The sequence below is a fragment of the Rosa rugosa genome, chromosome 2, assembly GCF_958449725.1.
Source record: "Rosa rugosa chromosome 2, drRosRugo1.1, whole genome shotgun sequence".
Taxonomy (NCBI): Eukaryota; Viridiplantae; Streptophyta; class Magnoliopsida; order Rosales; family Rosaceae; genus Rosa; species Rosa rugosa.
In genome coordinates this window covers 65951165-65963605 of record NC_084821.1, presented here as the reverse complement: position 1 = coordinate 65963605, position 12441 = coordinate 65951165, and the positions used below count along the sequence as shown (strand labels likewise).

The following is a 12441-nucleotide window of genomic DNA, read 5'->3' as shown; positions in this document are numbered from 1 at the left end:
ATGAACACAATTCGATCTGGCTTTAATAAAAAATGGGCATAAGTGTATGTCATTAAGGGATTGGTTAACCTAGCTAATAATTAAGAGCTTAATAAAGAACATATAGCTGTATTTGACTTTTCTTATTAAATAATTAAGGGGAACTTGATCTGAAATTCTGAATTATTGGATGGGGGTAAGAGCTAGCCAGGGAATAGGGATAGCCCTTTTGAACAAAGAAATACAAAAACAAAATTGATGAGATCATTATAATATGTCATTAGAGACATTAATATAAGTAGGTCTTTAAAATACAACATTATCATGTCATTTCAATAATCATATGCATAATTAATCATGTTCCTTGGTTAGGGTGAAAATTAAGTCCATATGAACTAAATCAATAACTTGGTCTCCATTGAATTTGAGGTAACTTGGTCTCCATTGAATTTGAGGGTGAGATCAAATTTGGTATATACTTGTATATCATTAACTTAGGAATGAAGGAGGAGGCTCTCGCATACTAGCATATAGTAGTCATGCATGTATAAAGGTGTAACTAAAATTAAGCATTAATACTCCCAAAATAATATTTTAAATGAGCCCAAGTGTCTTTTTTGTTTTCTTATTTTCATTTGTCACTCTTAACACACAATTAACTACTCATAATTGAACTTTAGTCGATTTAGATTGAATAATTTATTTTCAAGCTACATCAGAAAGAAATCGAACTTTTAACTTATCTCAAACACAAATTATTTTGCTAATTATAGAATGAAATCTCTCTACACTTGATTGTTTTTAAAACCAACAAAAAATCTCGAAAATTCACTAATAAATTACTTTTACGATCGTACATTCTTTATAAAGATAAACAAATTTCGCTTTTGTTCGTAATTGAAAAAGCAAAAGCATTCCATCCAAAAAAATTATGGACTTATCTCTTCATGAGTGGAGCTATGGACATGGGGATCAAAGATTGAGAAGTGTCTCTTTCAAAATTGCAATGTGACATTTTTGAGTAGCTTGGGCAAAAAAAGAAGTGAAATGGGTCATAAAAATTGATGAAAAAAATCCATTATAGGGGGCTTAAATAAAAATAAAAATAAAAATAAAAAAAGAGAGACACATTTGGGTTGCACGTCCTTTATTAAACAATTCCCCCACAACCCATTTGTCAATGTGGCGGCCAATTTTTTAAGGACCCACCTCCCGATTTCTACACCTCCCTCCCTCCCTCCATTTGTTTCTTCCTCCCATCAAAAACCACCCAACCCTTCTCCATCTCCCTCTCTCTCTTTCTGCTCTCAGCAGCCACTTTGTGTCTTCCACAAGCATCATCATCAAAACCATCAAGTTCCCACTTCTAGCTTTCAGAAATGGACTCCCCCACATTCTTCAATAAACACTTCATGAGTGATATTGATCACGACGATTACAACAACAACAACACCACCACGAGCTCCACCCCGGAAAACAGCTCCGGCTCCCCTCCTCCTCCTCCTCCCGCCTTCAACGACGTCGTCTACTCCAAGATCGCTTCGTCTCCCAAGAAAAGGTACGTGTCTATCTCTCAATTCGTAAATTAGCTAGCTAGCTCTCATGTATGTAATCAATTCGATCACCAATATGAATGAAATTAAGGTTTAAATTTCTTGTTTACAGTAGCCGGCGGGCTGTACAGAAGAGAGTGGTGTCAATCCCTATCAAGGAAAACAGTAACACAAACACTCCCCCGCCGTCGGACTCATGGGCCTGGAGAAAGTACGGCCAGAAACCCATCAAGGGCTCACCTTACCCCAGGTAATTATCAATTCAATCCATCAAACCAATACTATACGTACACTGAATTTTGATTTGCCGATTGATTGTTCTACGATATTCTCTGAAGTATTGAAACTCTGGATTCTGGAACCCTTAGATTGCAAATTGTTTGAAATTTGAGTTCCGACTTTGCGCTCTCTCACGTTTCAATACGCCGAAGCACTATTGTTAAATTGTAAATTGTTTGAAATTTGAATTTTAACTTCAGCGCTCTCTCAAGTTTCAATAATCCGGAGCGCTATATGACGCACCGATTTTACGGGACTGATTTGCGGGTTTTTTTTTTTGTGAATTGGGCAGAGGGTATTACAGGTGCAGTAGCTCAAAGGGGTGTCCAGCGAGGAAGCAGGTGGAGAGAAGCCGCGTGGACCCCACCACGCTGGTGATCACCTACTCGTCAGAGCACAACCACCCCTGGCCGGCTTCTAGAAGCCACCACGGCACGAAACCCGGAATCAAAACCGAGACCCGGGAGGAGGAGGCGGCGGCCGGCCAGCCGGAACCCGACCCGGAGGAGAGGCGGTTCGCGGCGGATCTGGGCGGCGACGAGGAGTCGACGCTGGTGATCATCCCGAGCGCCGTGGACGAGTTCGGGTGGTTCGCGGACATGGAAACGACGTCGTCGCGGGTGCTGGAGAGCCCCATTTTCGCTGAGAGCGGCGGCGGCGGCGGTGGGGTCGACACGGATGACGTGGCGGGGATGGTGTTCCCGATGGGCGAAGAGGACGAGTCGCTATTCGCCGATCTGGGCGAGTTGCCCGAGTGCTCGCTTGTGTTTCGGCACCGCCGTGTGGGAGGAGGAGGTGTGGGACCACAAGCTCAGATCTGTTGACACGGGGCTTTTTTTTTTAAATTTTTTTTTTACTTTTTAATTTTTTTAACTTTTTTACACACATCTCTCTCTCTCTCTCCGTAAATACAAAAAGAGTTTCGTGTCATTCAACGAATTAGGGGTTGGGGTTGCAAAAGAGTATCGTGCGCCATAAGATACCGGAACTTTTTTATTTTCAACAATTTTTTTCTTTTTTTGTAATTTTCGAATTTTTAGTAATAAAATATTTTCATTTGTATTTTTCTTCCATTGTCTTAATCCTAGCTTAGTGAATGAATAAACAAACTCTTAATCTGGATCTGTCATGATCTCGGTGTAATTAGCATAATTTGCCGTCTGTTTTTAATTTGTGCATAGAAAATCTCTCAAGTTGGACCCATAAATCAATTATTGGTTTCGTCACGGATTTATACCTATTCGACACAAAATAGTTGTATTGTATATGTTCGCTAACATCATAACACTAGATAAGATAGTTATTTCACTGTGTCACCGTACTAATTCATTGTGTTCCCACTTTTGTATGTTCGAGGTATTGTCTTACTCTAATTATCTCATACAGGGTTGTAAATGGTCTTGAATCTTGAGTTTTGGGTTCTATTATGTATTAGGATAAGGGAGATCAAAACTTAGACCCAATTCATTACTTGGACTGTTAGCTACCGTCGGCTAGGCTAAAGTATTAGAGAAATAGTAGCATAAGAAGGCATGCCTATTCTTTATTTATCTAGGAAAGATATAATAATTCAAGAACCATTAAGATTCACATGGCCATTTGCTTCCTCGTTATGGTCCTTGCATTCAATCAATCTTATCTTCCATGATAATATTTATCAAGAAGCAATCCAAACTGAACTTTCAAATTCGTACTGTGCTGAATAAACATATATGAATTGATTGCTAGACCACGAAATGTTGTTGTATTGAATATTATTCTTGAGTACGATTAATGATAATTTATGACATGATATGAGAACATACAGAGTGATTAAATACTTATCGACTTAAAACATAACAAGAACAGTAATAAAATTAAATCTTTTCTTTAAGAAATATATGAAGTTATCTCAATCGTTATTTCTTCTATATTTTATCACCAAAGGCTTTTAAAACTCAAATCCATTATTAGGTTTTGATTCTTTGATCGGCAACTTTGACAGAAAACTCAGATATTGAGGAAGATTCTTATTGTTTTGATTAGACATCCATCCTAAAAGTCAGAATAACCGAAAAGAGCTTTGACTTTTAGGTAAATGATAGCTGGATTAGACTCCTTCAAGCTTCAGCTGCCACTGTTAGTCTATTCTTTAGTGGATTATTGAAAAAAAAGAACAGTTTATGTTAGGTTATACTCCACTTTTTTGATAAAACTTAGCTCAGTCTACCCCAAAATTGCTGTAGGCAAGAGAGTAAATAAATGGGGAGTGGTTGGAGGAGAAGAAGAAAAGGACCCAAGTGGATATCATAGTTATAAATCTCAACTTATTAATAATTTGTAAAGAGTTGTCAAACGCGATTTCTTATTAATATTAAAGGCTGATAGACAGTACTAGTAGGTAAAGAGCTTAAACAAGACGTGGTTAGAATGAAAAACTCACTCTGATGCCTTGCTAAACAACAAATAAACGTTTTCGACTACTAATTAGCACAACACGATATTACCACTAACTAATGACACTTGCATATGAAATTTTATTCGCAAATCTCATGATATTGTCAATTTTTCTGATATGGGTTTCCATATTTGAGAAAAAAAAAAACTCATATTTCTCTAGCTTTTATATAATCACAATAACAATAATATGAGAGACACAGCCAAAACAAGCTGTAATAAAGAATAAAGACCCTAGAGACCCGTCTTTGTTTTTGAATTTTATTTGGGTTTGTTTTTACTTGAATTTGCAACACCTGCATAGCAAAGTAGCACAGCATTGCGTCACAATGTAATGCATAGTCATCGTTTACATCATCAAATACCTTGGATCATAGTTTTTAGATTATTATTAGCTTTGGATTATAGTGAGATTAGATTGGATCTACTTCTTCCTTATCCATTCTGCCATAGAAAAATGCATAAATTAAGACAAATGACAGGTTCGCTTTAAGGATTCCCCAATTTTTTAAGGGTCCTTGACCAAAAGCACCAAAATGAACAAAAATTATCCCACTTACCCCAGCAACAGATTTTTAATCTCACTTACCCAATTTAAAATGAAAAGACAAAATTGCCCTCAGCCTAATTAATAAATTACTGACATGCCACACTGTCTCTCAAGCACGATATTCTCTCTCTCTCTCTCTCGGCTTTCTCTCTCTCCCCCGGTCGCCCTTCATCGACGACGTTGTCACCGGCGGTCTCTGCAGGCACGATATTCTCTCTCTCCTCTCTCCTCTCTCCTCTCTCCTCTCTCTCTCTCTCTCTCTCTCTCGGCGTTCTCTCTCTCCCCCCGTCGCCCTTCATCGACGACGTTGTCACCGGCATGGCTTCCCGGAGATCTAGCATGGAGGCACCAAAACCAAACTGTGGCCTCGCTCGGCTACGGACCGTCGCACCGGATCTTCAAGGGTTCGGCGACATCGACCTGTCTAGATGCACTTGCCTTCATGTGGTGGGAGATCTCATCGCCGGCGACCAGGAGAAGGTGTTCGTGGCCAGCTTCCACCTCCGCCGGACTATCTGCCGGACTCGGACCAGACTCGAGTGATTTGGTCCAGCTGCTGCGTGGGTGCCCAGAGCATTTCTCTGGGTGCCGAAATCAACTTCTTCTTCTTTTTTTTTTTTTTTTTTTTTTTTTTTCTTTTTGTAAACTTTGGGCATAAATCCGAGAAGGAAATAGAGAGAGACATCTATTGGGGGCAGAATTCTGGCGATCGAAAGTTATATTGGGGGGCAATAGACGTTTATTGGGGGGCAATAGACGTCTATTGGGGAGCAATACAGGTTTATTCAGAGGGCAATAAACCTCTCCGACCCCATATGAGATATACAACAACCTCTTTGGAGACTTCCCTCGAGGTTTCATAAACCTCTATTGCCCCCCAATAGACGTCTATTGGGGGGCAATACATGGTTGATAGTCGTCTATTGGGGGGCAATACATGGCTGATAGTCGTCTATTGAAGGGCAATAGATGTCTATTGGGGGCAAAAAAACCTTTCCGGTGAGATTTTCAGCAAAATCCGGTGGGCGGCGAAAGTTGACCGGAATCCGGCGACTGGTGATCGGATTCCGGCGACCGGTGACCGGAATCCGGCGACCGGTGATCGGATTCCGGCGGCCGGTGACGGGCTCCGGCGAAGTCTCCTATGGTTTCTCTCTCTTCCATTTTCTCTCTCTCTCTAAGTAACAAAGGGGTTAGGGGTAGAATGGTATTAAAAAAAAATTAAAAACAAAAAAAAAATCTTAATGGGGTATTAGGGAAGACTCCCTTAGAGTGTATTGGGTAAGAGATAATTAAAAAAACTTAATGGGGTTAGTGGGAAAAAAATCCCTAAAAATGAGGTAAATGGACAAAAACCCATTTTTTAAAGCCTAAACCTGCAAGCTTTCATCTACATGTAACATGCTTAACATTAACACCTTCCGCTAGTAATGTAAAATTCTACCTGTTTTAGAATTATAATGTTTTCTGTGCTCATATTATGCTTGTATTAGTATTTATAATAGACTAATTTTCAAAACAACGTGCCTTACTGCGCAAGGCACCTTCTTCACCAACTCTTTTGTTTTCTAGGAAATTTCTGTACAACAGCCTGTCTTAAGGGACAGTTGAATAAAAGATTTCAATTAATGGACTGAAGAATAATCTCAAAGTCCAGAATCTTGGTGCAAATTTGCCCCCATTCAACACCTATGTAGAGAGTAAAATCATGTGATAGTTCCTAAACAAGCTCTTCCAACAGCTAAACATAATCAGTCTCGGGTAACGATAATGACACTGGAAGTAAGAAATTGAACCCCGCTCAGCACCTAATGTCTTTGGATGAAAAATTTTACACAACACCCCGGTATACAGAGAAACAGATGTGGCAACATAAACCAGACAAATCTGATGCAGATTCAAAATCTAGCTTGAACAGCACCCACCTTTCTTCACAGCTGAAACATCTTTACTGACATCAATTTTCTCTCCTTGGGAAGGAACAGCAGCTGCATCATTGTTAGCCTCCATGGTCTTCTTGCTTACTATGTGAAAGATCTGGGTAAGGACTTCAGCAAATGCATTGTCCACATTAGTTGCTTCGAGTGCAGAAGTTTCCATGAAGTAGAGGGACTCTCTCTCGGCAAAGGATTTTCCATCCTCAGTTGAGACTGCCACAAGGTGGCGTAGATCTGATTTGTTACCAACCAGCATGACAACAATGTTGGGATCAGTATGGTCTCTTAACTCCCTTAGCCATCTTTCCACACTTTCAAATGTTGAATTCCGAGTGACATCATACACAAGCAGTGCACCTACAGCCCCTCGATAATAAGCGCTAGTTATTGCTCTGTACCTACAAATACAAAAGGGAAAATACGATAATTGTCAAATAAATCTCCAAAGTAGAATTCTTTAGTTTCATATCAAGTTGGAAACAAAAAAACTATAAATAAAAAGTAAGAGTTAAAAAATCAATGATATCAGACACTAAACTATTTATAAGCACTACCATCAGCAAAAACTAATTTCAAATTTTCCACCAAAAAGGCCGGTAGCTGTTGGATTCTATAAAGCTTACCAATACACTATCTTACTAAATTCATATACAGGAAAATAGATGGTTCCTGCATCAAGTGTCAACATTATCACATAAAAGAAGGCATGTTAAATTAATCATTTGAATCAGTATATAATTCAACGAAACATATACCATCTGAATAAAACCAATACTTGTGTCATCTTTTGTCCACAATTGGGACCTGTGGTATACTAAAGCTTTCATTTTGTCTCTGCCTAATTGAACTGATTCTAACATTCTAACTAACATACAATGATTCCAGCCAGCTGTCAGCACCAGACAGCCATCCAACCACAACCAGACACACTACCATTAGTGCCAGGATTTACATCATCAGTGGCAATATGGTTATGTAGACCATATATAGATGGCAAACGATAAGACAAAAGATACTAATGATGGCTGGGTTTGAGTTGGCTGGCTTCAGGCATCTCAGTTTCGGATGGTGACTTGAAGCAAGATAGTGGCTTTTATTATATATTTGAGAGAAAAAAAAATACCCTTTCTTTGGGTTGCATGTATGTTGAACAAAATATTGAGCGGATTAGTTACCATACCCTCAGGTAGGTAAATATGTATGGTTCCACTCTAGTGGGATAAGGAGGGTAGAAAGGATAACGTAGTAAGCCAACATTCCAATCCTGTTCACAGATCTTAACATGAGATTCAAACATGTCCTGCGGTGGTGTTTCAAGCAACACCTTAATGTAGCTAAGTAGTCGCAGATATATCCTACTTACTACGGAAGAGGAGTTATTCAAGTACGTAGTATATACATAACGAAGATGTGTCCAACACCTGAAACTTATGTTTTCTTTCAGACAGGATCATTGTAAGGACTAACTTCACCACAACTATACTTATAGTACATATTTGTTAGAATAAAGCATATTCTTTAGAAAATTAGTTACTGACTACCCTCAATTCTCTCTAGTACATGAAGCACAAACACTTGAGACTCAATAAGAAAGGTTCTGCAATTAACTAGTAATGTTCAGCAAACTACTCCTATGACTTACAGCACAGTCGTTACATTACAACCTTAATTATATGCTCCCTTTCACTGCTATCAAACAAAGTGAGCTACCTAGATTTAATCCATGTTTAAGGACAAAAATTTATCAATAAGACAGAGGACGTACAGAAAAGTGGATAAGAAGCCCAGTAAACCAAAAAAGAACAATTGGAAAAGCACTAGTTGAGATATAAATCTAAGAAGCGGCCACTTAAAGCTCAAGTTTCCAACTGAACTGTCATTCAGCTCATACGACTTTGCCATAACACTAAAGTAAACTAGATAATCCTTAGCATCTGGTTTTCTGGGTACTCAACTCACCATTCATTGTTCAACAAGTATCAATTTGAATGAATGCTGCTGTAGTTGTTAAAGTTCTTTGGTATCAAACAGTCACAAAATTCCCAAAACAACAAGCGCAATAAGTTCCACACTTTCTTACCATATCGCTATGATGAAGTGCAAACATGAACCATTCACTTTGATCCCCACTCAAACCTACAACTGACATAGCGTTTTCTTTTTTCAAAAGATGAAGAGGAAATTTGTTAATACAAAATGAATATAACTTATATGGCTTTTCATACTGACTATAACACTTCTGACATCGTAAAATGACTGCCAGTGTGTACTCTTTTAAGAAGAAAAGCTTGATGGTGGCTCAGACTTTCTTTACAAGAATGTCCATATCCAATACTAATCCTTCTATTTCTACACATATTGATGAACCAATAGGTTTTTATTATACCAAATCAAAACCAATCTAACATGTTACACTTGTGAAACATCCATTTTCACTACAGCATCAAAACTAGCTAAATGCCAGCCCCATGTCACCCCACTGCCAACTTGAAGAATCAATGGAACATATCCTTCTCCATTAGTTGAAGAAATGTGTTTAAAGGCACCCTACCAACCTCTGACCATCAAATTTCATCACTAAATGATCACATGCTCACCTACATATAACCAACATATAGCACACTTATGTTGCCTGTTCACTTGTAATTCATACACAAAAGCTTCATATGAAACTTAACTCGCATGTGCTGCAATATATATCACAAGCAGATTTATACCAAACGTAAAAATAATAATGAGATAAATTACAAAAAACATATTATGATTACTTTTTTGAAAACATATCATAGTTCAAAATCAGAAATTTGAGCATATTACCAGTTACATCTACAATTTCCATAAAAGACAAGGCAGTTCCAATGAGATCATCATGTTGTATTAAGAATTTGTGAAAAACACAATGCTAAATATCCATTCATCTTTCTCTAAAAACATAAAGTAACTTTTCTAATTATAAGTTGCAAGATTATTCGGAGGATTGACATCCTTACTTAAGCCCTATAGACTACTTTGAAAATACCAAGCAGCCTGTAAACCAAGTTTCACAAGTAATAGTATCTAACAAAGAAGAACACCTACAAATCAGCAACATTCCTCTGAAAATTTAGTAACCTCCGCTAAATAAAACAGTCAATTTTTTCTTTTGGCTAGTAATATGGTCGAACAGAGTCAAACAATTTGTATCCCCCCGGTAAGGACAATCAATTCTATTCCATGTATGATCCACAAAAGCTTGTAACTTTATATCCAATTGCTCAATGCAACTGTGCTTTTCGGTATGGAAGCCGAGATAAATTCACCTAAAGTCAAAGCTCTAAGGAAATGTGGTGTTGATGTGAAGTTCTAAGCTACAAAAAAACACATATAACAAGCATATATTAAGTAAAGATACTCTTTGCACAAGAATCTAAATTTGTATTATTAAAACAGAATCCTAATATTCTTGAGCCAACAATCTCTCACATTCAAAACCCAATAAATCGTTCCAATATCTCTTTCTTAATTCTAACCTCCCCAGATCTACCGTGATCCAACCCATCTAACCACCAACACATACTAAACTAACAAACCTCAAACACACACATATAGTTCCACGAGTCTAGACCTGAAATGAAACTAAAGAAAATGAGAACGACCCAGATCATAAAAAAGACCAAACCTTTCTTGGCCGGCAGTGTCCCAAATCTGGGCCTTGATGACTTTTCCGTCCACATCCAAGCTCCGGGTGGCGAACTCGACCCCAATTGTGGACTTGGACTCGAGGCTGAACTCGTTCCGGGTGAATCTGGAGAGCAAGTTGGACTTGCCCACACCCGAGTCGCCGATCAACACCACCTTGAAGAGGTAGTCGTAGTCGTCCTCAGCTCTGTACCCGGCCATTGGTTTCTTCTTCTTTTTGTTTCTCACTGTAACACAAGACAAGGTACGTTCTTTCTTAGATCTCTCGATCTGTTTGGTTTTTCCCTCTAAGAAAATATAAGTGGGTTTTGCTTTCGGTGTCTTTGGCCCTTTCGGCTTTTCGGAGGCGTGTCTGAAGCGGACTGAGAAAGACCGGTGTCTGGTGGGCTGGACTCCACTAGAGAAAGAGGAGGGAATGTATATGTGTGTCTTCGGCCTCTCGGGGAAAGGTGAAAGACGTTTATGGCCTTGCTCGAGTTGCTTGGAATTTTAGATACAATGGGGTGTTTTGGGGATTTTCATTTTTGATGTTGCGAGCACCGATGGTCGTTGTCTTTAATAACAAGAGGACGTAACACCAAAACCTCGTAAGAAGATGTTACATTACAGTCAAATGTGATTCTAAAATTCAGTATCTTAATTTGCTAGAATGCCAGTTCATTTTTAACATATCCATGTTTGGGGCTTAGGGTTTCAGACAAATTCAATTTGTTAAGGGATACTGTAAATAGGAAGTGAGAGTATATTATTTTTAGAACAGTTACGAATTTTATTTTTTTATTCAACGGTTATGAAAATTAATGTGTAACTGCTTAAGGTTTAAAATTTAATATTGCAACATATCTCCAATATTTGAGAGTTAAGTTTTAACTCTTGCATTCCCCTAATCTCTTGCCTAAAAAATTATGCCTTATATTTTCCATGCGGGCTATATTACCATAGTATTTTGGTGGAATAGTCAATTGAGAATAAGATTGCATGTGCTCATATTTAAGCTTCGGACGCAATGGTTATGAAACATCTACATATATACATAAAGAATGTCATAAGAAATAAAAAATATAAAAGGTTACTCAATAAAATAAATAAAAAACGTTTAATTTGTAATTGCACTTTATAGGTAGCAAGCCACTTCGGTTATGTTGGTGAGTTGGTAACACACCCACCTAGTTAGTATTTGGACCGAGGTCCACAAGGGTATCCCAACAAATCCAGACTAATCATACGCCACTGGTGTATGAATCCAAATGCTCCTCAAACTTGCTGGCCACAAATTAGTAGGAGTTGTGACATGAATGCTAGACATGGAGGTTCCATGCTAAGCCGCTCTATCAATCTTATCACACTATATGGTTAAAATAAATTTTCTTTTAATAAAAACATATAAATTAAGTTTAGCAAAGCTGCAAAGCTTGTTGGTTTGATTATTTAATTAGTAAAAGATTTGGAGGAGTCTTCATGATCATTGGATGGGGATCAATCACTACGATTGGGACAGTGGCGCTGCCTGGTAGCCAAGGCATGTAGCTACAATCCCACCTGCTGCTATAATAGCACCAGCAGTAATTCCTATTCCAATGACGCCATCTTTCACAATTCGATCCTCAACTGTCTTCTTCAGACTCAGAGCCCGTCTCCATTTTGGTTCAATCCCTAAGCACCGATTCAGAAGACGCCGGCTAGTTGAATATTCACCACTTCTGTAGTATCCAACGGCCATAAGGTAAAGCATCTCTCGTTGATCCAAAGGGGAGTTAGTACTTTTGGCCATTGAATTATTAGTTGCTTGTAGTAGCATGTCAATTCCACGTTGCACATCTTCACGTTGCATTGAGTGAACAAGTGCCCATGATAACCTCATTATGCTTTTGCTCTTGCGCTCCTCTGTCGACTCACCTTTGTTCACTGCCTCTCCAACTTCTATCTCACACCTATGGATGATGTCTCGATTGCACCATGGTATATGGTCTTCTCCGGAGCCAAACAAGGAACTGACGGAGTCAAAAATGTTGTTCATCATCTCTTTCAT

The 12441-nt window shown here is 38.5% G+C and overlaps 3 protein-coding genes across 4 annotated transcripts; 1 reads left to right on the top strand and 2 right to left on the bottom strand.

Annotated features, from left to right (window-relative positions):
• The first annotated feature begins 1170 nt into the window (after nt 1-1170).
• Nucleotides 1171-2884, top strand: LOC133733154 (probable WRKY transcription factor 65). Of its 2 annotated transcripts, none has more exons than XM_062160766.1 (3): nt 1171-1537; nt 1648-1782; nt 2104-2884. In XM_062160766.1, the coding sequence occupies exons 1-3, from the start codon at nt 1359-1361 to the stop codon at nt 2633-2635; spliced, it is 846 nt and encodes a 281-aa protein (XP_062016750.1). In that variant the 5' UTR covers nt 1171-1358; the 3' UTR covers nt 2636-2884. The 2 variants fall into 2 exon arrangements, with proteins under 2 accessions (XP_062016750.1, XP_062016749.1); XM_062160765.1 differs by having other exon boundaries at nt 1645-1782.
• A 3509-nt stretch (nt 2885-6393) lies between these two features.
• Nucleotides 6394-10794, bottom strand: LOC133729418 (ras-related protein RABA1c). Its single transcript, XM_062156935.1, has 2 exons — nt 10393-10794; nt 6394-7132 (listed from the first exon to the last, which is right to left on the bottom strand). The coding sequence occupies exons 1-2, from the start codon at nt 10611-10613 to the stop codon at nt 6703-6705; spliced, it is 651 nt and encodes a 216-aa protein (XP_062012919.1). The 5' UTR covers nt 10614-10794; the 3' UTR covers nt 6394-6702.
• A 1101-nt stretch (nt 10795-11895) lies between these two features.
• On the bottom strand, nt 11896-12441 carry LOC133731310 (mitochondrial fission 1 protein A-like). Its single transcript, XM_062158711.1, has one exon. The coding sequence runs from the start codon at nt 12439-12441 to the stop codon at nt 11896-11898; it is 546 nt and encodes a 181-aa protein (XP_062014695.1).

Coding starts and splice junctions, on each gene's coding strand:
- LOC133729418 (XM_062156935.1), bottom strand. CDS start 10,613: ATGGCCGGGTACAGAGCTGAGGACGACTACGACTACCTCTTCAAGGTG. Junction 7,133..10,392: donor GACACTGCCGGCCAAGAAAG/GTTTGGTCTTTT, acceptor TTGTATTTGTAG/GTACAGAGCAATAACTAGCG.
- LOC133731310 (XM_062158711.1), bottom strand. CDS start 12,441: ATGAAAGAGATGATGAACAACATTTTTGACTCCGTCAGTTCCTTGTTT.
- LOC133733154 (XM_062160765.1), top strand. CDS start 1,359: ATGGACTCCCCCACATTCTTCAATAAACACTTCATGAGTGATATTGAT. Junction 1,538..1,644: donor GCTTCGTCTCCCAAGAAAAG/GTACGTGTCTAT, acceptor TCTTGTTTACAG/TAGCCGGCGGGCTGTACAGA. Junction 1,783..2,103: donor AAGGGCTCACCTTACCCCAG/GTAATTATCAAT, acceptor TGAATTGGGCAG/AGGGTATTACAGGTGCAGTA.